This window comes from Lethenteron reissneri, chromosome 20, assembly GCF_015708825.2.
Source record: "Lethenteron reissneri isolate LAM-NWPU_2019-01 chromosome 20, ASM1570882v1, whole genome shotgun sequence".
Classification (NCBI taxonomy): domain Eukaryota; kingdom Metazoa; phylum Chordata; class Hyperoartia; order Petromyzontiformes; family Petromyzontidae; genus Lethenteron; species Lethenteron reissneri.
The window spans coordinates 12,988,673-13,015,481 of record NC_083798.1 but is presented as its reverse complement, the minus strand read 5'-3'; the positions used below and the strand labels follow the sequence as shown (position 1 = coordinate 13,015,481).

The window sequence follows — 26,809 nt, the reverse complement described above, 5'->3', positions numbered from 1 at the left end:
CTACTCATGCCAGCCCCTCCCCTCCCTCCTCCTCATGCCAGCCCCTCCCCTCCCTCCTACTCATGCCAGCCCCTCCCTCCTACTCATGCCAGCCCCTCCCCTCTCTCCTACTCATGCCAGCCCCTCCCCTCACTCCTCCTCATGCCAGCCCCTCCCCTCCCTCCTCGTCATCCCAGCCCCTCCCCTCCCTCCGACTCATTCTAGCCCCTCCCCTCACCCCGCCCCTCCCCTAACCCCCCTCCCCTCGACCCCCTCACCCTTTTCCCCTCACCCCCCTCCCTCATTCCCCTCCCCTCACCCCCTCCCCTCGGGCCCCTCCCCTAGTCCCCCTCCCCTCGGCCCCCTCAACCCCCTCCCTCATCCCCCTCCCCTCACCCCCCTCCCCTCACCCCCTCCCCTCGGGCCCCTCCCCTAGTCCCCCTCCCCTCGGCCCCCTCAACCCCTTCCCTCATCCCCCTCCCTCATTCCCCTCCCCTCACCCCCTCCCCTCGGGCCCCTCCCCTAGTCCCCCTCCCCTCGGCCCCCTCAACCCCCTCCCTCGACCCCCTCCCTCATCCCCCTCCCCTCACCCCCTCCCCTCACCCCCCTCCCCTCGTCCCCCTCACCCTTCTCCCCTCCCCCCAGCCCCCTCTCCTCGCCCCCCTCCCCTCGCCCCCCTCCCCTCGTCCCCCTCCTATTAGACGCGCCCTTGTGCGCGTGCGCCGCTGTCGCTAGGCATTGTGGGAGCCGCAGTCGTCGCGAGGAGCAGGAGGCCTCAGGTCCGCTGCGTCTCGCGGAATCGTCGCTCCTCGGTCCGTCAGCCGGAGCAGCGGCGGTGAGAGCGCCGCCACCGATAACGACGGCATCAGGGTGGGCGCCACATGACGACCGTGACGACGATCTTGAACCTTGGTAGTATCGGCGAACGACGCCGAGCTCGGGGTGGGGGTTGGGTCGAGGGGTTCGCGAGTTTTCACCGTCACGGCCGACTCGACTAGCGCAGGCCTCTGGGACAAAGCACGGCGGTCGCCCCCGGTCGCCTTTATTGGCGTTGGTGTCCGTTAAGGCGCTAATTGGCGATAGTTTTAATATTCGTGGGGTTGTTGTTGTTTAAGGTTCTCTGGCATTCAAGGGCGCGCGAGGCGGGAGTCGATGTCGTGGTGACCAAGGCGAGATGCGCGACGCGAATGGGGGCCGAGCCATTGGGGAGGTGTTAAGCGTTGGGGGATGTGCACGGCACTGAACAACAATCGTGTTCCGTAGTAAACAGCGTTAATTACAAGGTACTAAACAATAATGTTGCTTGATGGCTGAGTGCGTGTGTTAACTATTATGACTACATTATACCGTATTTGTATTGGTGCTGACCTACATGTTAACTACGGGATGTTTATTACGGAATTTGTGTGTAGGCAGCGAGCTGAGTGTATAATGGGAGTTCATGATTATTTTACTTTATCATCGCATTTAAGCTGTTACAGGACACGTCGCTGAGAGTGATTGCCGATGGTAAATGATGACTGAGCGGGGGCCAAGGGATGGGATTGATGTTGTGTACAAGAGAACACCCACTGAGATCAAGCTGTGGAATCTGTTGGTGTGTCTTAGCTATCGTAGTTATATCATAACTATGCTTTATATGAAGCTCATGTTATATTATTTATTGTTATTGATGCTGAATTTATCATGGATCCTATTGGTATTCATATATTTAGCTCTGCTGAGCTGAAGGTGTTATATGATATTGTTGCTGTACTGTATGTTTTTTTGATTACAGGAATGTGAATGTATTGGTGCCTGACTGTTATTTATAGGACTCGTTACATAATTACTAGACTGAACTGCGTGTGTTGTGATCGTCATGATAGAGGGTGTTATATATAGTTATAGTATTGTGCAGTATTGGTGGCTAGGAACACCGTCATTTCGCAGTAGAATTATGGTTGATTATAATGTTAAGTGTAACGTAACTGATGTTGGGTGTGTGCAGAGCATGTGAAATACTATTACATTTTACTCTATAAAATATGTTATTGTAATATATACTATTTTTACTGTAATGCTGTATTTTTCGATGTTCTTATTTCAGTTACTTCGTTATCACAAGTGTGTTATTTTTACTGTATTAATATGAGTACTGTCTTTTCGTACGTGAATATATGCGTTATGTTTTTGTTATTGTTGGACGTTCTACTATACACGACCAATGTACTGATTTGAGTTACATATGTGCTGTACAGCTGTGTTCATTAGCGCTGCGTTGGTGCTCGTGTTTATACTCCTACTGTAATGTGTGTTTTATATCGCTGTACAGTACACAAGTGTGTACATGGCATGAACGGATCAATAGCTGGCCAATCAGGAGCTCCCCGATGGGCCTTTGCATAATACATATACAAAGTAATATAAGATCCGTTTATAGACAACTTCGTAAAATAATTTAGATAAATTGGGAGAAATATAGATTGTAATTCATAACCTCTGTGTATCCAGACTCGCCAATAGACTCTCCTATAATATATCTGGAGCTATGCTTTCACAATATTCAATTTTCCTAAAATAATAAAGAGGGTTACAGTATTATACATCTATAGGGTATCTAGAAAGAAAAATTCAGACTTCAATCCACTGCTGGATTAAGGCCTTCAAATGTAATGCCATGGGGAATGTTGGACCATACTTCCGCACAGATCCGTGCGTTTTGCCCGAAGGTGGTGGTGGGGGGCCGTGAGCATGACGGATTCATATATCAATATTGGCTGATGTTAACTTGTGGCCCGAAGTTGAACTCTTGTTTTCTGGGTTCGTAGTGCACTTCTCCAACCACTGTGCCACAGTACATGTGATTGTAGGCCGTTGAAGCTTGAAGTGGTTGCGAAAGGGCTCCAGACAATGGGATCAAGTCCATGAGCTGGATCACGACAAGCTGCGTTAAGAAGCTCTCCGTCGCTTCTGGACCTGGCAACAAGCATCTAGCCGCTTGTGGGGGCCACTTTCATTATTATATGGTTACATATGTAATTGCCCAGGGCTGTTTGTGGTTTTAGTAGATTGCGTGAGTGCTTATATCAGTACCGCATACTTTATATACTTATTGGTACTTGTTTGTGTGTGTCTGTATGAAATGCTTATACAGTGTGCTAATGTGATTGACAAGTGCATTCTATTGATGTCCTAAGGACTGGAAATTTGAAATTGAACCTTATGGCGGGGTCCCGAATAAACGGAAGTCAAAATCGTAATTATATATTTTTGGCGACTCCGTCCCACCGCGCACATTAACGCCGCGACCCACCTTGCGTGGATCATTCTGTTGCCATGTCTTCCAAGCGCAGCGATGACGCATGAGCAGAAGAAGCTAAACTTTAATTAGCGCATCGTGTAGAACTCGTCAAGAGGAATAGATTGCCGTATCGTTCGCCTTTAACAAACATAAAATGACGTCGCAACGCAGTTAATGCGAGAGCCGGGGGCTTATTGGACCCCGGGGTCCCGCCATAAGGTTCAATTGTTGAGTGCTTATATATGACACCACACTTTTAATTTGTAACCCAAAAATATCGTGTGCCCTATTTGTATGCATCCAAGAGTTTTTATCTGTACATTTTGATGGACGCTGAAGCCAAATTTTTAATCCTACTTAAAAATCCCAAAACATGATTTTCAAATACTGTATGAAAGAAACATTTTGAACTCGCTTCCTTTTTAACGTACTAAAATTAATGTATACTTTAAATGCACAGATATTGGCACTTGCTGAGTGTTATAATGTGTTTTCGTGTCTACTGTACATTGGTACTACTGAGTTCTTGGTGTGTGTAGTACTCGGTCAATATGCATTGGTGCTTTCCTGATTGTGAGTTTATATCTAAAATATTACAATACATATTTAGGTGTGGAAACTGGGGTCTGTGTTTTAAATATAGTCATAATTTTCAGCCCTTTGTCAATCCACTGCAGGATGATAGCCTCCCCCATGCCATGTCAGTGTTGGAATTTAACCATACCTCCTCATGCTGGTCAGTGGAGCTTGGTGAAGGGAGTGCCTGGGACCGATTCAAATATTACTCACCGCTGATGTTAGCCGTGGCTTGGAATCGCACGCTGATATATAGCAGTATTGTGTTTATAGTACAGTACTATATAAAGATATATCAAGTTGATATTGATTTGTTATTGTGTGTAGTCAGTAGGTAAAGTACGTGTATTGTTAGTGAGCTTTGTGTGAAATGGACATATATTTTGTACTCTTGGTATTGTTATTAAGATCTGTGTATAAAGGATATATATATTGACTGTACCATTATCATAAGTGGTACGGGTATGTCTGCATGTAAACTGCACGTGTAGTTTTATTGTTACTGGATATTTGTCTACTCTTATGTACTGTATTTGTATCGCTGTTGGTACAGTTGTGTAACTATATCCATGGTATTGACCACTTCGTAATGTATTAGTGTATGTGTGTATATGTAAAATATACTTGTAATTTGTCGACTGTGTACTGATTCTGTGTATGTATGTTGAACTTCTTTTGCACCGTACGTAGCCAACCGTGCTAATCAGATGCGGGGGAAGGACAACAAACTAAACAGCATTTCTAAAGAGATGTGTGTACCATGCAGTGTATATTGGTATTGCTAAATACACTTATTTGCTGTGTAGTTATTATCAAGATATTTTTGCGTTATGATATTGTTGCCGCTGTGGCATTGTTTTCACACTGGTTTGTGAACGTCAAAATATGGGAGTGACTCCAAAAGGGTTCAGTTGCCATTTCATTGTTGTGAGAAGATGTCAGTTTGAGTCTAGTTTGGCATGGTAGGCATACCTGAGATTTGATCAATTGTCATTCGGTCACAATTGGAATCCTGAATCGACTATTGTCTCATTTGTATCGTCTTGTTCATTTGGTAGTACATGCCTGTAAGGCAATACTTGTAGATGAGGGTTTGTGGATGGTACAAACATAAAACTCAAAAACCGGCTAGACTGCAAGGTGATCTGAAGATAGTACAAAAAGTGAATTGAATCCATCTGTGCAGTTTTGAGTATCTCCTCGTTTCTTTTCTCAGTACTGTTGAATTCCTCTCAAGCCAACTACTTGTGAAATTGGCCAAACTTCCCAATACTGACCCTTCTGTAAATTTTCAGGCTCGGTGATGCTTTCATGGATAAACCAAGGGTAGTATTGCAATATTGGGGAGCATTCGTAGTACTAAAACACACTAGACGCTGCTGATTATCCCTTGCAGAGTGAAACCAGTTATGAGTTTGCATGTTTAGACATATGTTGGTTAGTTTGCTTGCATTAGTTAGGTTAAGTCCGAACCTGGCAAGCCAATAGACCGAAGTATTTTTCTTGAGATAGAGCAACACTTTGTTTTCGCGTTTTTATGGTTCATTGTCAATTTATTCTTCTAAATGGTGGTATTCTTGGATGTTTTTACTAGGTTTAGCTATATTTATTATGGTGAATTTTCTAGCATTAACCTTCCACGTATTTAATTGTTGTTGATTTATGGAAGTACAGTATTCACATTCCTGCTATTATTGCTATGATTTTAATGCAGAATCTAACTTTCCCTTAATGTTCTAACTGTTGTTAAGCTTCACAGTACTACGATCCATGTTATAATGAAACCACCTGTATATGTTGATTTCGTGGTAAGGCCCTGTTTTTTCTCATTGCAATTTATTATTAACCCTGCCCATTGTGGACAGACGACAAATGTAAACAGCGTTGCACGTTGCTTGGGAACAGCAGGTTAGTTTCACTCAAGCTCCCTCTTTGCCTCTCACTCAATAGGGCTTGGGCTTTTTTGGCAGCACAGCACATTTCACACTTGTGGTGGTGTTTTGTTCTTGTGATAATTGTTGTGGACTTTATCTTGCAGTGTAATGCTTGTCACAAGTGTAAGCAGGTCATTGTTTCACCAGTGAAAATCAACACAATTAGAAAATTTACTTTAACATGCCCTTCATGATGCATCACTGGCATTATATAAAAATGCGGTTTGTCCGGTGTGGGATTGGGGCAAGCATTGGCTAGATTTTGACTACCTCGTCTGATATGGAGAAGGTCTTGGGTTCCATCTTGACCCTGACGCCTGTATATTTGGAGTTTGCATGTTCTCCCTGTGGTCGCATGGATTTTTTTTCCGGGTTCTCTGGTTTTTCCCTCCACATTTTATAAAAATGCGTTTAGAGTATTTGGCTGCTATCAATTTGCACATGATAAGCCACTTCCTTGAGCTATTATTTGTGGCTAGGTTGTTCCTGAAGAAGAGCTTGGTGGGCCTTACCTGGTAGTTTTAAATAAAATAGTTTTTTTATGGGGTAATTAATATAAGCCCTCTTTGTTTTCATGACTTGATAACCAGCTTCTGCTAGCCTTAGTTCAGGATATAATGCAGAACCCAAGGATCAAGACATTAGTCCCCAGCTTCACGAACCATGACTCCCATGAGCTTGCACATCTTCCTGCCTTACCCCACTCCAACCAAATCTGACCCTGAGCCTTACCCTCTAGCAGGGTTATGGTAAAGTGATCTTTAAAAAAGTCACGTAAAGTGTAGCCAAATCAGTGATTTTGCTGTACTAATTTAAGCTAAAATAAATGTATCTTTTTTTATAATTATACACTATTGAACACTAAAACAGTAAAATTAACAAAGTGTCCTAGAGATCATAAATCCCTACCACATTAAGCCTGTGATATCATGACTTGTTTCTGAGTCAACTTGGCGAAATGTGCATTGAGGGTCAAAAAGTGAGCCTAGGGGATTGGGGTCTAGAATTCTTTAACCTGGGCTAAGCTGCAATAGGAACCTGGGCTCTCTGGTACCCGTAATGTGCCTGTTGAGCCATTGTAGTTCATATTTGATGTGGAATTGAGACACAAAACACTGCCATTATTTGTATCACTACAATTATTCTGTTTTTGTGTTTTACAGAAAAACGTTCAAGTCGTGCGTGACTGAAAGCTTCTACTAAACCTAGATAGTCTACTCATTGCTTGGGATGCAACCCTAAGCCTTCGGGTGCGGCAAGACCCGGATAGTCAAGAGATTGGTGGAGAGAGGCAGGTGCCCGGCTTTGGAGGAGAAGGACGCTTTGTGCGCCGTGAGGTCAAGAAGATGTCTGCCAGCAGAGCCCCAAACCCGCATGGCCTCAAACAAATCGGCCTCGATCAGATATGGGATGATCTGAAGGCGGGCATCCAGCAGGTGTACACGCGACAGAGCATGGCCAAATCACGCTACATGGAGCTCTACACGTATCCTTTTCTACGTCCACGTTGCAAAGACTTGTCGGCAACTTACGGCTCTAGCTGCATGTGGCTTGTTAAGGGTTTCTTCATGACATTATTTATTAAGAACTGTCTAGTATTCACATTGCGGCTCTTGAAATATTGAGGTTTTTTTATTAAACAAACTCCGTGTTATTTTGTTTGCCGAAGCCCGGCTCTAAGCATAACAAATATTGCAACTTGTTTGCATAAGGGCATGCATTAGGTCTAGTTTGGATGCCCAAAACTATGGCATGTCTTTTAGAGGTAACAGGTAGTACAATCAGAAGTCAAATATTCATTTAACACTTTGTCCCATTACTCGAACCACAACTTGGAGATATTGGAGTCACCTGGCCAAATGTACGGCCTACCTGAACTTGGCATGTTTCTGAGTGGTATAAATTACATCAAATGTGGAGAAATAGTTTTGGGTGTGTTTTTTGAGGACATCAGATTTTCTAACCATCAGAGGCAGTGTGGCATGTTTTCATTTTTTTAAAAGAACAGCAATGTTTCAGATAAAAAAAAACCTTTCGCAGCACATCCTAGTTACAATAAGAACTAGCTTTTACTCAAGTTACCTTTAATTTAAAAGCTATTTTATAAAATAGATGAGAACTTATGATATGTACTGGAAGGTTGCTTTATGATACATTTATATACAGTAATTGAAAAAATAAACTTGTTGTACCTGTGTGTATAGCCACTTCCTTAACAGCCTGCATGAAAGACATGTTTACAACTACTGCACAAGTGTGCACCAGGCCAATCAGGCGCGCTCGGGGGCGATGGCCAACACCAGCAAGAACAAGAAGGGTCAGCCATCGGGTGGTGCGCAGTTTGTGGGCTTGGAGCTCTACAAGCGTCTCAAGGATTTCCTCAAGATGTACCTCCTCAACCTGCTGAAGGTGCCTGCTGTGGGGCACACTATTGGTTGTTATTACGCCTGCCATGTGAACTTTGAGAGCACAATCGTTAGGAAGTACACGTGTGTTGAACTTCTTTCGCACTGTACGTAGCCAACCATGCCAATCGGAGGTGTGGAGGAAGCGCAACAAACTTGGCACAAAAGCAATGAAATGCATATATTTTCACGTGGCATAAGTGTCCAGTTTTCTCCAGAGCTGTTGTGTAGCAATTGTATTATGTTTACATACATGGCTGTGTCAGGGAAGCGTATTAAAAATCCTTGCAGTGGGTTAAACCATAATTTATTTCCATAGCTGCTGCTTTGTTCAGACCCAGACTTTCACATAAATGCACAGTTGTCGGTCACAACATGTTACTAACCACGCCTGCTGGTCTAGGCACTGCAAAATTCAATCTGGTTGCTGATGCATTATGCTTCACAATATTGGTTTCCACAGGACGGTGAGGACTTGATGGACGAGGGTGTGCTGAAATTTTACACTCAGCAGTGGGAGGACTACCGCTTCTCCAGCAAGGTGCTCAATGGCATCTGCTCTTACCTCAACCGCCACTGGGTGCGGCGAGAGTGCGATGAGGGCCGGAAGGGTATCTACGAGATCTACTCGGTAAGGCACCGGCCCGCTGTGCCACTAAATTAGTTTTTGCCAGGTTACTTTGCAGTCTAAATAATTTTGTAGCCTATGATTCATGTATCTAGCTGTGACTACAACGAGCTTACTGACATTCCAAGAAATCTAAATTATGCAGCATTGCCCAAATTAGGTTGTACACTTCATGACATTAAACACGATGCATTTTTTACATTGAATTTGTCAAAAAATACAATTTTGGTATACAGGGGAGAGTGCTCAAATGTATCAATGTCAGTGAATGCTTTTTTTGTCTTGCTAAAAGATTACAAGCACAGCTTTGTGTGGCAGTGGGCTCACTGTAATTTACTCTACGTTTTGTTTTGAGCCATCGGTTTGATTCCATGTTATCGTTGTCAGCTTGCACTGGTGACGTGGAGAGAGTGCCTCTTCAAACCTCTCAATAAACAGGTGCGTTTAAGATTGTGAACTTGTCAGCTGTTATGACTCTTGTGTGTAATAACTTAAATTGAAAGTTACTACAAAATGATTTGGGCACGTGTGTATATTTCGATTTAAAGCTTTCGTGACTGCAGGGATTCATCTTCTTGGTTCTTTCGGTAAAGTCACGTAGAAGGGAAATAATAAAATAATACAAATATAACATAATAATAATTCTCACGACGTTTCGGCCACAACACAAGCAGCCGCCCTGAGGTGAAGAACAGGTTTGTCGGAAAGACAGACCTGTCGGAAAGACAGACCTGTTCTTCACCTGAGGACGGCTGCTTGCGTTGTGGCCGAAACGTCGTGAGAATTATTTTATAATGTTTTATTTTTATTATTTTATTATTTCCCGTCTACGTGACTTTACCGAAAGAACCAAGAACACGTGTGTGTATACTTGAGCACATTGTATTGTTTATACAGGTCACCAATGCAGTATTGAAGCTGATTGAGAAGGAACGAACTGGAGAGACGATCAACACCAGGCTCATCAGTGGTGTTGTTGGGTCTTATGGTAAGTGTCCGATTTATTTCTATATATATTTGATGTAGAGCAGTCCATTTATATTATAGTAGCGGGAAGTACCCGGCGTTGCCCAGGGGGAAAATATATTTCAAAACTTGTCTTGAAAACATAACATATACATACACAAATACGAAGCTATTGTGAAAGCCTGGCGTGTCGTTTGTCCATTTGTCCGTCAACAAAATGATAGGCTTGCAGAAGTCCAAAAAGTTATAGAAGGTCGTGGGTAAATAGTTGATCTAAAAGGTTTCCGAAAATTGTCGACCCCCCCCCCCCTCAAAATATTTTTACCCCCGCATAGGAATATATACATATACACCCTACATACAATAGTGAGTAGTATCTACTGACTCTGTAGTTATGTACTGACTGCACAGTAGTATCTACTGAGCCCAGTAGTAGCTACTGACTGTTTTGGAATATTTACTGACTGTAGTAACTACTGATTGTAGTCGTATTTACTGACTATAGTAGTATCTACTGACTGTACAGTAGTATTTATTGAGCCCAGTAGTAGTTACTGACTATATAGTAGTATCTACTGAATATAGTAGTAACTACTGAATATAGTAGTAACTACTGACCGTAGTAGTATCTACTGACTCTGTAGTAGTAATACTAACTCTATAGTAGTAGCAGTAACTACCGACTCTGCAGTAGTGTCTAATGACTATAGTAGTATCTATTGAATCTATAGTAGTATCTACTGACTTTAGTAGTAACTACTAACTCCATAGTAGTATCTGCAAACTATAGCAGTATCTACTGACTCTTTAGTCATATCTACCTGACTCTGCAGCAGTATATACTGACTCTAGTGGAATCTATTGACTATTGTAGTATCTACCAACTCTATGGTAGTACCTACCGACTCTAGTAGTATCCACTGACTATAGTAGTTACTAACTCTATAGTAGTTTCTACTGACTGTATAGTATCTCCTGACTGTCGTACTAACTCCTGACTATAGTCGTATCTGCCAACTCGGCAGTACCTGCTATCGCTACAGCAGTGCATGCCGACTAATGGTATCTGCTATCTTTTTTTTACTTAACTTTCGTGACTGCAGGAATTCATATTCTTTGGTTATTTCGGTAAAGTCACGTAGATATAAAATAACTAGCTGTACTACCCGGCTTCGCCCGGGACTTGTATCTACCACGGCCGGCCGCCTTTGTCTCCCCAGTGGCGATGTTAATACGCTACAGTAGTTAAGTTACTCGTTTGAGGCAGAGTCGACCTAGGGGAGGTTCAAATAATCTTCACCGGTGGTGGCCGTGAGCGGGAATCGAACTCGGGTTTGCCGGGTTGGTAGCGCAGCGTAGCGTTAAGCACTACACCCACCGCTCCTCACACACCACACACGCACAGACACACACACAGACACACACACAGACACACGCAGACACACACAGACAGAAACACACACACAGACAGCACGCTAACCACTACACTACCGCTCCCCACACCACACACACACACACAGACACACACACAGACACACACACAGACACACACACAGACACACACACACAGACACAGGCAGCACGCTAAGCACTACACTACCGTTCCCCCTACACAACACACGCGCGTGCGTCCATAGGTACACATACACGCGCTTGCTGCAGACACACACGACTTTCAGGGTGCATACGGCAGTAAACGACTGAAATAATAAAGCGGCAATGCTGTGTAAGGAACGCCTTAGACCCGCATTATACATTTGTGTAATGCGAGCGTAAACACACAAACACACACAAACACATACACAATACACACACACATACATGCAGACACACAGACAGACACATAACACACATACATACACACACATACAAACACAGAAACACATACACACACATACATAGACACACACATACATACACACAAACACATCCACAGACGTACATACACACATACATACAGGCACGCAGACATACACATAAACACATACAAAAAAACCCACATACATACACACACACATACATACACACAAACACATGCACACACATACATACACACATGCATACAGACACACAGACATACACATAAACACATACACACATACACATGACCCGGCTTCGCCCGGGACTTGGATCCACCACGGCGGCAAAACCGACATACATACACACACAGACATACACACAAACACATACACACACATACATACACACATGCATACAGACACACAGACATACACATAAACACATACACATGACCCGGCTTCGCCCGGGACTTGGATCCACCACGGCGGCAAAACCGACATACATACACACACAGACATACACACAAACACATACACACACATACATACACACATGCATACAGACACACAGACATACACATAAACACATACACATGACCCGGCTTCGCCCGGGACTTGGATCTACCACGCCCAGCCGCCTTTGTCTCCCAAGTGCCGATGTTAATACGCCACACCAGTTACTCGTTTGAGGCTGAGTGGACCTAGGGGAGGTTCAAATAATCGTCACCGGTGGTGGCCGTGAGCGGGTATGGAACTGGGTTCGCCGGGTTGGTAGCGCAGCGTAGCGTTAAGCACTACACCCACCGCTCCTCACACACCACACACGCACAGACACACACACAGACACACGCAGACACACACAGACAGACACAGACAGACACACACACACAGACAGCACGCTAAGCACTACACTACCGCTCCCCACACACCACACACGCACACACAGACACACACACAGACACACGCAGACACACACAGACAGACACAGACAGACACACACACACACAGACAGCACGCTAAGCACTACACTACCGTTCCCCCTACACAACACACGCGCGCGCGTCCATAGGTACACATACACGCGCTTGCTGCAGACACACACGACTTTCAGGGTGCGTAAGGCAGTAAACGACTGAAATAATAAAGCGGCAATGCTGTGCGAGGAACGCCTTAGACCAGCAACACATTTGTGTAATGCGAGCGTAAACACACAAACACATACAAACACATACAAAGACAAAGACAAAGATCCCCCGTATAGCCTGAACAGACTGTAGGGGCAAGTGCTGTTAGCGAGCACCTATGAAGGCCAGAACGGTACACGAGGGGGTGGGTGGCCAGCACCACGCCCGACCGCCTTTGTCTCCCTAGTGGCGATGTTAACACACCACACCAGGTACTCATTTAAGGCTGAGTCGACCTAGGGGAGGCCCAGGACCGGTTCAGATAATCGTCACTGGTGTTAGCCGTGAGCGGGAATCGAACCCGGGTCGCCAGGTTCATAGCGCAGCGCGCTAACCGCTACACTACCGCTCCCCACAAACACATACACACACATACACACAAACACATACACACAGACATACACATACACACAAACACACACATACATGCACACAAACACATACACAATACACACACACATACATGCAGACACAGACAGACACATAACAGACACATAACACACATACATACACACACATACACACACATACATAGACACACATACACACACATACATAGACACACATACATAGACACACATACACACACATACATAGACACACACATACATAGACACACACATACATACACACAAACACATGCACACACGTACATACACACATACATAGAGACACGCAGACATACACATAAAGACATAAAAAAAACCCACATACACACACACATACACACAAACACATACATACACATACATACATAGAGACACACAGACATACACATAAACACAAACACACATACACATGACCCGGCTTCGCCCGGGACTTGGATCCACGATGCCCCGCCGCCTTTGTCTCCCCAGTGACGATGTTCACACACGACAGCAGTTACGCTTTTGAGGCTGAGTGGACCTAGGGGAGGGCCAGGTCCGTTTCAAATAATCGTCAGCGGTGGTGGGCGTGAGTTGGAATCGAACTGGGGTCGCTCAAGCAGCTTAATGACGGTTTGTACAAAGAACATATAAAGAATCGATTATAATAACCAGGCAAGAGTCCACATTCTAGACTGCCAGTACACGCAGTCAGCTTCATAAGCAGGCTAGAGTGTACATGATAGAGTGGCAGTACGCTCACCGAGCTTAATAAGCAGGCTAGAGTGTACATGATAGAGTGGCAGTACGCTCACCGAGCTTAATGAGCAGGCTACAGTGTACATGATAGACTGGCAGTACGCTCACCCAGCTTAATGAGTATTTGTACAGTGAACATTAAAGTAATCGATTGTTGGCGCGTTGGGTTTAAAAGTAATATTAATAGCACACATTGTGGTGGGGGTGTAGTGAAGAGTAGGAAAAACTTTGATGAATTTACCTCAGAGTGGCGTGGTGGGTGTCGAGGCCTAGTAGCGTGCAAAGCCTGCGGCCTCGCCTAAAATTGTCGGCTTGGAAGAGGCAGGGTATGGGTGGCGTGCCTTCCCCCCCCCCCCTCAGCGCTCCAACAATACTGTGTAATCGCTATTATTTAATTAAATACGGAGCTTATGAAAGTGGCGAAGGCGTGGCTAGCCGTTGGCAGGGGCAACCGCCGTCCAATGAAACTGCAGCCCTTGGCGAAGGCGTGGCTAGCCGTTGCCAGGTCCAATGAAAGCGGCGAAGGCGTGGCTAGCCGTTGCCAGGGGCAACCGCCGTCCAATGAAAGTGCGTATGGGCCAAAGTCCACACACACACACAGACAGACAGACATGAACGATTTTATATATATAGATAATAATAAACAACCGCTTGTGTTGCGATCGAAACGTCGTGAGCTTTTGGTTTTTTGAAAAAAAAAATTTAATGTATTTTTTTTCTATCTACATTACTTTACCGAAAGATCCAAAGAGAATATGATATCTGCTATCACTACAGTAGTACATGCTGACTCTAGCAGTATATATCGACTCGATAGCACTAACTTAACAGTGCCGTTATGAGGCCTAGTCCCGTGCATAGCCCCCGGCCTCACCTAGATTGCCCAGCCGGCCCAGGTGGCACCTTGCAGGGCTGGGGCTGGGCTGCTACCCCCCCCCCGCCTGCTCTACAATAATATAATCTAAGGACTATAATAGTATCTACCGACCCTATAGTAGTAAGTGCACACATTGGGGAGAAGAGGACATCACACTGTGAAGAATTTACCTCTGCGTTGTGTTTTTTTTGCATTTTTTACGCGAATTCCCCCCCACCGATCGCGTGTGCATTGCTCTGGTAACCACCATGGAGCCGTCTTTCGCGCATGCGCAGATGCGTGCTCTGGTGCCACCCTGTGCTTATAAAAGGGAATAAATTGGTAATATAACTACTTCAAAGTTGACAGATGTGAAATACGAATAGGGCTTTTTCGTCACGGGGCATACAGCGTGGTATCCGTGTACTTTTTCGATATGTAACCCCCACAGTTTGTCAGTTATAAACGTCACAAGGTACCCGCGTAAACAACAACAACCGCCATTCGCCACTAAGTGGCGGTGATGTCACCACGATGCTTGTGCCAGGTTATGTGCACCTTGAGGCCACGTGAAGTGTCAAACGCCCACTGGCAGGAGGTCACGGGGCAGACCCAGATGCCACAGGTCGACTGACTGAGACGACTGGCTGATGGCACCACCTTTTCCCCCTACTGTGCCAACTTGCTGTGCTTTAGCCACCCAGCACTCCGCTCGTTGTTGTGAGCGTCGCTCCTCCACCCTTCGTTGTTGGAGGGCGACTGCCTCCAACTGCCCAGTAGCGTCCTTCACGAGCCTCCTCCACAGAGGCCGATCTTGACACCGCTGGTACCAGTCATCGGCAAGTCCACTCGGCTCCACATCCTCCTGTACCACATCACTCCATCTCTTCTCTAGCCTGTGCCGCGCCCGTTTCGCCCCCTCGATCCGGCCGAACAAAAGCTGTGTTTAGGCATGCAGTGGCTGGGTATGCGGGCTACATGACCCAGCCAATGCAGCCTTGCCTGCCGGAGGAGTGCACCGATGGGACTTTGTCCAGATCTTTCAAGGATTTGTGAGCTCCTCTTACAATCCAGCCTGGTTAAACCCAGGATGGATCGTAGGCGGGCCAGCCTAAATGTTTCTAACCGGCGAAGATGTTCCATTAGGGGGATCCACGTTTCGCAAGCGTAGAGAAGGGAGGGAATGACCGTGGCCGCGAAGACCTGAAGCTTCATACGGAGCGACAGACCCAGGTAGCTTTCACACAGCGTTACGCAACCGATGAAAAGATAAAGCTGCTCGACTGATTCGGAGTGAGACCTTTGGTGTTAAACCGGAGCCGGTCATGAGCACACTGCCCAGGTATGGGAATCTCTCCTCTCTCCACAACTGCCCTATCACCAATTGGGAGTTGTGGGGGTGGAGTGTCCCATGGTACAAAATACCCAGGCAGGTGCTTAGTTTTGGTGGGGCTGATGGTAAGGTCCCACCTGTTAGTGGCAAGCTCCAGGTTCAGCAGCAGCGCCTCCAATTCCTCCTCTGAGTGAGCAGCAATTTCCAGATCATTGGCATACATAACATGGTTGAGCAATAGGGAGCCATCCCTTGACCGCACCCGGGCATCGATCAGCCTTCCATTGTATGTGTACCAGATAGAAATTCCTCCGGTACAGCTATTGAAGGCTTCACGAACTGCGTGGTCGAAATAGATGTTAAATAATGTGGGAGCCAGAGGACATCCTTGTTGCACCCCATGGTGTACAGGGAATGGCTCCGACTCCCGGCCACGTAGTTTTACCCGGGCCTGCTCACTATCATGAAGGTCCTTAATGATCGCGAGCAGAGGGTCAGGGACTCCGAAAGCACGAAGAACTACCCAGAGCCCAGGCCTACTGATGGCATCATAGGCCTTGACCACGTCAATAAAGCAGAGATGTAGGTCTTGTTGGAATTGCCTACACCTCTGCTGTAGCAGACGAACAGAAAATTTAGCAGGCACACACGCAGCACACACGCAGAATGACTTTCATAGGTAAGATTCATGCACTTGGAACTGATTATGCATGTTATGTAAATCCTTAATGTGTGTGACTGCAGTTGAGCTTGGTCTGAATGAGGATGACCTGCATGCCAAGGGACCCACGTTGTCCGTCTACAAGGAGGCCTTTGAATCACAGTTCCTGCTGGACACGGAGCGCTTTTATACGCGCGAGAGCACAGACTTCCTTTCACAGAACCCTGTCACCGAGTATATGAAGAAGGTGAGGTTCCGCGTCTGTGCCCAGCAAGAGCATTAGTTTGTTAATTTACAAATACTCTGAAATAACTAACTAACAGAATACTGGGAAAGTGCTCCCTTATTGAAATTAAACACCAGAATTACTGTTTATAAAATGTCACAATGCTAGCCTAAGTATGCATTAGCCTTTGAGATGGTTTTTATACATGTTTAATGTTTATACTCTGGCATTGTATTACCATCAACATCTCCCGCATCCATAATTGGTCATACTCCACGTGACACATTCCCTGATTAAGGGAAATCGTACAGGTAATTGATCATAAAGTGCAATTGTGATCAATGGATTGGTCATCACGTCATGTCTAGCACATCACGTGACTACCACACAGCCTTGTTTTTATACGATATATTTCGCAGCAGCAGGACAATGAATCTACTATTCCAGTTTCATCCTTGTTATGAATCATCAGTACAGTTAAACCATTGTTGCTTACGGTTGCTTTGTGTCTCGGGCTTTGTGTGAATGGAACCCTCCGTCATCACAGTGTGTGGGGGACAGTTTTGCACTGCCTATGCGTAAAAAAAAACGTTACAATTTCTATTGAATGAGTCTCAAACTGACCGTGCATGCAGGATGGAAACAAATACCCCGGATGTTTTTTAAAAATACGAATCTTGTCGACCTTGCTTATGTTGCACGCGTGCCTTGCTGTTGACGCCTGGTTGTCCACCCACACACGGCCTTGTAGGCTGAGACACGGCTGCTGGAGGAGCAGCGGCGCGTGCAGGTGTACCTGCACGAGAGCACGCATGACGAGCTGGCTCGCAAGTGCGAGCAGGTGCTCATCGAGAAGCATTTGGAGAACTTCTACTCGGAGTTCCAGAATCTGCTCGATGATGACAAGAACGAGGGTACGTGCTCTTGCTTTTTAGTACACTTGGCTAATTAGGATTTTGTAATAACATATGAAGGTTGGTGGTGGTGCTACAGCCATTGATGATGAAATGGGTTATATATTGGTTATTGCTGTGATGAATTGATTGATCAAATTTAAAAGCATTAGCGGTTGTCTTGGATAAAAACTATTTTCTAATTTAAGTCCAAAACACTAACATACAAATAACTATCGGACTTGATTTGACGCTTTCGTGACTGCAGGAAGTACTCTTTGGTTCATTGGGTAAAGTCACGTAGAATGTTTTATTTATTTTCTTTCTACGCGACTTTACCGAAAGAACCGAAGAGTAACTATATGACTGTCAGGTGTTACATCAAGAAAAATGTAAGAACATTTAACATTTAAATGTAACAATGAATGAATACAGTGCTTGTTAATAATGCCAAGTAAAAATTTATATTATAAATGTATTAAAAAAGTAATAAGTTTAAGAAAGTAAAGTGACTGCATTGGCAACTGGAGGTAATTGAGAAATATGTACAATGTGATTTTTAAAAGGTTAACAATGACTTCGCCAATTGGGAAACAAAACGCAGTCAATCTGACCTTTTACAAAAAGTTTACTTGTAGCATAGTTTTCGATTTAAAGCTTTCGTGGCTGCAGGGATTCATATTCTTGGTTCTCTCGGTAAAGTCACGTAGAAGGGAAATAAAAAAACATGTGACAATCACCTGATGATGATTGCTTGTGTTGCAATCGAAATGTCGTGAGAATTTTATTGTTTTATTTTTATTATTTTATTATTTCATTATTTCCCTTCTCCATGACTTTACCGAAAGAACCAAGAATATTGTAGCCTATTGTTTTTTACGATGCTCAAGTCAAGATTGAATTTAGACGCAATCGGGAGGCCAATTGATGGCAGAAACAGTTGGCGTCAACCGAGGCCGATGGCAGACCAAGCCTATTTTTGTTGCACTTGGTACGATGCCTTGAAATGCGGTGTCGTGTTTAGCGTTAAGGATTTGGATATGAGTAACGCATTTGTGAGCCTTTAATATGTGTAAATACATTGAAGATAAATGTCTCGCTGCATCTTTCGCCTGTCTTGAGAGACCAAAAAGCAGACTTGGGAGTAGAGGTCACAACGGTGTGGTTGAGTAATTGGTATCAGGGGTGAAAAACACACACTTGAGGTATTGAAACACGGGAAATATTTTTTAGCATTATCTTGAGGAATGTTTCAAGACAGGAATTCAAGATATTGTGAAGGTGTCTAAAAATGCATGCCATCGTAGGTGCATCAAACAGGTTGGTTTAGTTTTTGTTATGTACTTGGCTCTTAACTTTTGGGATTTATTGCATGTCTGTTTTGTTGTATTGGTGTGATAGGTACACTGTATATGGTTTTCTTGAACCTGTAATATGGGCATGGGCTGTTGCCTGTATAAATGCCTTATTTGGCATTCACCACATTGGGTTACAATCTTGGCAATCTCGATTTCATTCAGTGGTGCCAAGTCAAGTGACATTGCAGTGCTTGTGCATCCCATGTTTATTCATATCTGGATCATTTTTCTTAATATTAATTTTAGAGCTGATGATGACCAGCCTTGTTTTTGGTCCCAGTACACCTTGTGTATCATGCAACCATATAATAGATGCCTGCAAACAGAACTGGTTGCAAACCAACTGTAAATGCTGGAAGCGGAGCCAATATTGCCGTTGTAATTTTAGGCAGTGGAGGTAACACCGGTGTCATTGTTGGTTGTCCCAGACCTGGCGCGCATGTACAGCCTGGTGTCGCGCATCCTGGATGGCCTCGGCGAGCTCAAGAGCCTCCTCGAGACGCACATCCACAACCAGGGCCTCTCCGCCATCGAGAAGTGTGGAGAGGGCGCACTAAACGTACGACTGAGCTTAACACTCGCATAATGCCGTGGTGATAACCCATATATGCGTGGCTTAAACGTCTGAGATTATGGACCAGTTTCACGTGTGTTGGCCTTTGTTACTTTGTGTTATTTTATGTTAAAAACGTGCCAATATGTCCCATCGCCAGTGTAGCCGGACCCAATATATGGGGTGGTGACATGGCCCAGTGGAAGCGCGATCCCCGTTTGTTGCAGAGGTTCACGGTTTGAATCAAGTGGCCGCCCTGGTTATACTGCAGGTGAATTCACCGTAAAAATATGCGGTGTCTGTTTAGCCCTGGATATTAAAAAATAAACCATTGTGTGCCAGTGTCATCATGGTCAATTCTTCCAGTTTAAAATTGCTCCATTGGGATTATGGCAATCATCGCCCCCTTCTGAAAAAACTTAGCAGGACCCTCCTGAAAGATTCATGAGACTCGGTGAAGCTTTTCTGTATAAACAAATGTAATGATGGCCAGCCATTTTCCAAGGCAATTTCGCCTTGTCATGTTTCACCCTCTTTAATACTCTTTCCTTTCAAACTTGCTCTTGAGCACTTAGACCTTTTCTTTCATGGTTAAGCTCTTGAAGTTTAATTTTATTTATTTATTTAACTGTCATGTTTTAACATTTATATTTGTAAAAGAAAACACTTTGTTTGATTTTTAAATAAACAGTTGGAGCTTTTTTACAATACAATGTTTACATGCATATTTGTAGGAAATAAAACTCTTATGAATCTTGTCCATGAAAATTTATGTTTTAATTTATTGTAGGAGTTTAATTTTCTGTGTGCACTCTGCCAGGACCCAAAGATCTACGTTCAGACGATTCTGGATGTCCACAAAAAATACAACGCGCTGGTCATGTCTGCATTCAACAATGATGCGGGATTTGTTGCATCACTGGACAAGGTACATCTTAAGGATTTATATTTTATAACGAAGTAGCACACTTGGGTTCTATTGTTTGGATTTTACTAATTTGTTATTGCAAGCAATCCACATGTTAACATTACCAAAGGTATACAAACTACTTTATGCATACGAGTGCTGCAGTGCATTTACTTTCCCCCTTGGTGTGCCAGGCATGTGGGCGCTTTATCAACACCAATGCAGTCACTAAAATGGCCCAGACGTCAAGCAAATCCCCGGAGCTCTTGGCACGCTACTGTGACTCCCTGCTAAAGAAGAGGTGGGTGGAGTAATGTCAAGTGTTTTGTGTGTGTTTTTTATATATATAGTGTTTCTCTACTGAAGTTGAGTTTGAGAACTGTTAAGGACCTTGTATAAATACAAATTCATTTGTTTTTTTTAGTTCAAAAAATCCCGAGGAAGCAGAGCTAGAAGACACACTTAACCAAGTGGTGAGTTGCTGTTGGATTTGAGCATTTTCGTTTTTTTTTCCAAGTTCATTGCTTTGCACTTATCTTTCTACTAGCATCCGTATGCTAAAATTTCACGCCTAATAATATTGGGACTGCTGTAATTGTAGTCCCAATTGTGTGTAGCTTTACAGAGGCACTTTCACGACTGTAAAATGGGGGATCTGAAGTTTTAATTTCCATAGTGGTGGTGTGTATTTTCGTTAAGAGTTAATGCAGCCTTGTGCTGATGGGTGCAGATGGTGGTGTTCAAGTACATTGAGGACAAGGACGTTTTCCAGAGGTTCTACGCCAAGATGCTGGCCAAGCGACTCGTCAACCACAATAGTGCCAGTGACGACGCAGAAGCCAGTATGATCTCCAAGCTTAAGGCAAGTGTCACTCATTGTTCAGTTCTTGACCACCAACAGTACAGATGGCTCTGAACTCGATTGGTTACATCCGTGGACAATGCCTGATTTGTTGTTGTGCAAGTGCGGCCCAGTACATTTGTCAACCAGAAATGGTTGCTTCGCCATTTTACAGAGATGATTATTCTTCCAACTGTACATGCATATAACTCTAAAGGAGCATCGCCCATTGTTGCCTCACACAGCAAGCTTGTGGGTTCGAGTACACGTCCAAGCTGCAGCGCATGTTCCAGGACATTGGGGTCAGCAAAGACCTCAACGAGCAGTTCAAGAACCACCTAGCCAACTCGGAGCCACTAGACTGTAAGCAACTAAGATGCATTATACAGCACACACACGTATGTATAAAACAGAAATTGTGGAATTTGTATGCTATAACACATTCCTGCGGAGGGAGCTGGTAGGAATGTTGGGTTGCTCGGTCAATGGCCAGGGTCAACGGCGGCGTGGTGTATTCCGCAAATATGCCCGACTGTGAGGGTGGGCACAAGCCGGCGTGAGTAGGTTAAACGTTGAGTTTTATAAGGGCACCACGGGGTGACCAGCCCCTCCCCACCCAGTTCCACCCTCCCCTCCCCACCCAGCCCCTCCCTGCACGACAGACGGACGGATACAATACTCCCCTGTGGGCTGGTCTAACCAGGAGGTTCCTACCAGTATAATTGTTTTTTGATCTGAATTGCAATGGGTATCCATTGTGAGCTAATTATAACATGTATCACTTTGTAGTGGACTTCAGCATCCAAGTATTGAGCTCTGGCTCCTGGCCTTTCCAACAGTCCTGCACCTTCGCTCTACCATCTGAGGTACAGCCACACAGGTTGAACATGTTACGGTAATGTCTCTGATGAATTTACAGAGTCGTTAAGGCCTTGTTCAAGCAGTTTCTTTGGTTTTGCTTGTAAAAGTGCTTCAGCTTTGCTGACTGTGAAATACAATCGGTGCTGTGCATTATTTTGTATTGCCAAAACATAGCATTGCAAATCCTCCTCCTTGTGCCCCCAGCTTGAGAGGAGCCACCAACGTTTCACCACGTTCTACTCAAGCCAGCACAGTGGCCGCAAGCTCAGCTGGCTCTATCAGCTGTCCAAAGGGGAGCTGGTCACCAACTGCTTCAAGAACCGCTACACATTGCAGGTCTGCATGCCTCACATTTACAATTGGAACAGCTACGGTTGTTGCATATATTCTAGACAACGTGCAGAGCCAAGACTGCTATGTCAAGAGAATTTCATATCCTTAAAAGCTAAAACTGTTGCACCAATTCAAATTCCGCTTGGTTAAAAAAAAAATCACTTCAGGCACCTCACTGTACAGGAATCCCCTACTATCAGTTGCCTTGTTTTGCATATGTTGCTGATGAATTGGGGAACATTTCCTTATAAGTTTAAATCTTCGCCTTGTGTTTTTACATGTTTCGCGCAGTATTTAAACTCGGAACCAACATTCGTAAAAACAGATTTTTGTCATGTAATCCAGTACTGCATGAGAGCGTAGTGTGCAAACGAAAATCTTCATAGAAATAAAGATAATGCATTTCATGATGAAGTTACACTTTCAAAGTAAACACCTGCAAAACCTCTGTTTTGAATAGATTGTCTACGTCACATTAAAGTGTGCAATTTCAATTTTGCCGGGAAACAACCATGCAGAAGTGACTGCTCACTTGCATTGCCCTTGGTGCATCGTGTTGACTCAATGCGTTTGCTGCCCCACAGGCGTCAACGTTTCAGATGGCGGTTTTGCTGCAGTACAATTCGGAAGATTCCTACACCGTACAGCAGCTGCATGAGAACACGCAGATCAAAATGGTAGGTGCTCAAGTGAATGTGAGCAAAAAGGGCTCCTCCACCTAATATGGTAATCTTCACATTCTTTTCGCAGAGATATTTTAATTCCGATTTAAAGCTTTCGTGACTGCAGGGATTCATCTTCTTGGTTCTTTCGGTAAAGTCACGTAGAATGACTTTACTGAAAGAACCAAGAAGATATTTGAATTCGTTTTGCCAAAATATGATTATTAGCTTGTAGCTGTCATCTGCCTCCAGAGGTGGAACGATGTCAATGGAGAACTGCTGGACCCAAATTCGTATTCTTTGGTTCTTTCGGTAAAGTCACGTAGATTAAAAAATAAAGTGAATAAAAAAAACAATAACATTAATGTAGACTGGAGCCTGGTTATTAAGTTTGAGTGTACTGGCAGTCTGTAATGTAGACCAGCAATGGTTATATTAAGCTGTGCTGGACCCAAGTTTGTGACTACCCTTTTTTAGATTTGTAAATTGTATGCTTTTGTTTGTATTTTTTTTCTAAATCTTTCTCTTCTTTGATCGTGTCTTGATTTCATCTAATTCCAGGACATTTTGGTGCAAGTGTTGCAGATCCTGCTCAAGTCTAAGCTTTTGGTGCGTGACATTTAAATACCAAGTCTCTCACAATCCGCACAGAAGCAACCATTTGCTTTTGAATGAAGGCTTTGCTAAAGGTTACCCTTTAATGTTGTGGATGCAGGTGTTGGAAGATGAAAACACAAATGTGGATGAGGTGGACCTGCAGCCAGAGACTCTCATCAGACTGTTTTTGGGCTACAAAAAGTAATCTCGGCTTTTAAATTGTTTTGAAATATTTTCTCACATTGTCACTGCATTGTCGAATGCAATGTTTTTGTAAAACAAATTAGCGTTTAAATGCAAATGGTGTCTCACTATGCAAAATGGCAAAAGTTAGTTTTTTTTTATTCTAGATTTGACGCTTTCGTGACTGCAATGATTCATATTCTTAGGTTTTTTCGGTAAAGTCACGTAGGTAAAAACATTAAAAAGTAAAATAAAATAAAAATCACGACGTTTCGGAGGCAACACAAGATTCCGTCTTAAGGTGGTACCGTCTTCAGGTGGTACCATTTTTTTTAAATGGCCATTTTCCACATTTTATATGCATACTTAAGTGTGAATATAATCTGATGGACACAATAACATGGGTCTACATGCTCCATTGGGCATTGGGAGGAACTCTGCTGGTGAGTTGTGACATGTGGCAGAAGTGACGGGTGTGTGACTCGCTCGTGCGTTTGACTGGCAGCAAGAAGCTGAGGGTGAACATCAACGTGCCGATGAAAGCAGAACAGAAGCAGGAACAGGAGACGACACACAAAAACATAGAGGAGGACCGCAAGCTCGTCATACAGGTCGGCGAGCCTGCTTGGGTGGCATTGTGTGTGGATTGCTAGAATGCAGCACAGTAATTGCTATTTGCATTGCCGCTTGAGTGAAGATCCCATTTTCATGCCAATCTGTACAGTGTGGCATGTATTAGTTAATTCTGCAATATAAAAAGTACAGTGAGCAATGTGGCACCTCTTCAGAGCATTTTAACCTACACTTTTACGTTTAAACTTTTTTTGCTTTTTAAGTTTGGTATACTTTTTTATTGTAAATGCGGTGTGTGCATACCCTTTACTGCCCAGCAGCAATACATTTCAGTCTCAGATGTGCAAGGTTTTCTTGTCAGCTTAACACTGGATTGTTCCCATCCATTATTCCATGTCCACAGGCTGCGATTGTGCGCATCATGAAGATGCGGAAGGTGCTCAAACACCAACAGCTGCTGGCGGAGGTGCTCAACCAGCTGTCTTCCCGTTTCAAGCCACGTGTGCCCGTCATCAAGGTGCAATTAACAAGTTCCTTTTAGTTAACAATGCTTGTTTGAGGCACACACCTTTGCTATAATTTTCCACATGCTGTACTTTGGTCCCACTGGTGAAACTGTATACATTCCACGTGCCGACTAATGCCTTGCTCAATGTTTATCCCACAGAAATGCATCGACATGCTCATAGAGAAGGAATACCTGGAGAGGGTAGATGGAGAAAAGGACACCTACAGTTACCTGGCCTAGGCAAGGTGTTTTGTGGCTGGGCATCCCCCCCCCTGCCACCACCTGCTGGTGCTATGGTTCTGCTGCAAGCAGAAGCTGCAGTTTATTTGAACTCCCTGTGGCTTCAACATCCCTGGTCGTGCACCTCACGGTGAAAGGAACCGAACCGGCACTGCTCACTTATATGTAAATTCTGTGCTGTTTATATTATATACTATTTTATTTTACCAGGCAAAGCCCACTTGAGCGATTAGCTCTTTTTCAGGTGACCTGGCCACATGTGGTAGCTCATCAAGTGGCTTGTATCATGTGGGAATTGATAGTAGCCAATAATCTAAACGCATGTTTCTAAACGTGGAGGGCAAAACCGGAGGACCCGGAGAAAAACCACGCAACCATGGGGAGAACATGCAAACTACGAATATACAGGCATCTTCAGGGTCGATCGAACCCACGACCTCCTGCATATAAACTTGTGCATACTTGACGAGACGTCGCATGTATAAAAAAAGCGCTGTCACCAGCAGCTTCACCATTGGACTGAACGTCATTTTAAGCATCTGGCTTCATTGCGAGTTGTAAGAAAAACCCCACTGTCTACTGCCAAGTGTCTATTGGAACATTTAAGTGTAACTTCATTGTGTAATATCCACTTTTTTGGTTTGCAACGTTTTGCTGTATCCACTCAAGTTGGTATTGTAAAGGAAGGCCAGGATTGTTTCTTGGGTTGTAAAGGTCAGTTGATTAGAAAACCATAACATAACTGAATATATTGATGGTTTATTTGCTTAAAGGTGATGCGTCTCCATTGTTGTTTCCTGCATGGCTTGCTGCAACGATGGATTTGTTTGGCTTTGTTCCACTTTCAAGTGGGAAACTGAGCCTTTTTAAACAAAAGTCCTTTAACTTGCCTTCAATACAAATAACATCAGTCTGCCAGTGGCTATATAAAGCGTTTTAAAGATTAAATTAAAAAGGTGTGAAAGTGTGCGTGCACGAAGAATTGTCGACTCCAGCTGTTTTAATTGCACCTGTGATTTTGCTTGTAAACGTAAAACTGTTTCTTTTCCAACTGTGATGTATCCAGATATTGTGCAGCAAACCAACACTTGACATTTTGGCTGTGGATGGGGCATGTTTGGCTTTACAGTTTTATACGATTTTTTGTTGACTTTATACCCAATGGGGTTTTATTTTGAAGTCCCTGTAAATAGGTTTGTGTAGTTGATTAAACGGTAAAAACAATGGAAAAAAGTTTGCTTTGTTTGAAATTTATTTCCCATGGTACTTAATTTAAACTTCAAAGCAGTAGTCCATGCACACGCAGTGGTCAACACACAAAATACTGTAAACGATGCAAAGAAATG

At 44.1% G+C, this 26,809-nt stretch overlaps 1 protein-coding gene across 3 annotated transcripts; it reads left to right on the top strand.

The window, feature by feature from the left end:
• Positions 1 to 699: 699 nt before the first annotated feature.
• Positions 700 to 26,696, top strand: CUL1 (cullin 1). Of its 3 annotated transcripts, none has more exons than XM_061554975.1 (22): positions 700 to 814; positions 6,936 to 7,258; positions 8,004 to 8,181; positions 8,641 to 8,808; positions 9,193 to 9,243; positions 9,703 to 9,793; positions 16,812 to 16,975; positions 17,706 to 17,868; positions 19,634 to 19,764; positions 20,579 to 20,686; positions 20,860 to 20,966; positions 21,090 to 21,138; positions 21,396 to 21,527; positions 21,752 to 21,869; positions 22,296 to 22,372; positions 22,572 to 22,703; positions 23,285 to 23,377; positions 23,924 to 23,971; positions 24,078 to 24,160; positions 24,648 to 24,753; positions 25,119 to 25,232; positions 25,383 to 26,696. In XM_061554975.1, the coding sequence occupies exons 2-22, from the start codon at positions 7,119 to 7,121 to the stop codon at positions 25,461 to 25,463; spliced, it is 2,334 nt and encodes a 777-aa protein (XP_061410959.1). In that variant the 5' UTR covers positions 700 to 814; positions 6,936 to 7,118; the 3' UTR covers positions 25,464 to 26,696. The 3 variants fall into 3 exon arrangements, with proteins under 3 accessions (XP_061410959.1, XP_061410958.1, XP_061410960.1); XM_061554974.1 differs by having other exon boundaries at positions 706 to 849; XM_061554976.1 differs by lacking the exon at positions 700 to 814 and adding an exon at positions 1,131 to 1,262.
• The last annotated feature ends 113 nt before the right edge of the window (positions 26,697 to 26,809 follow it).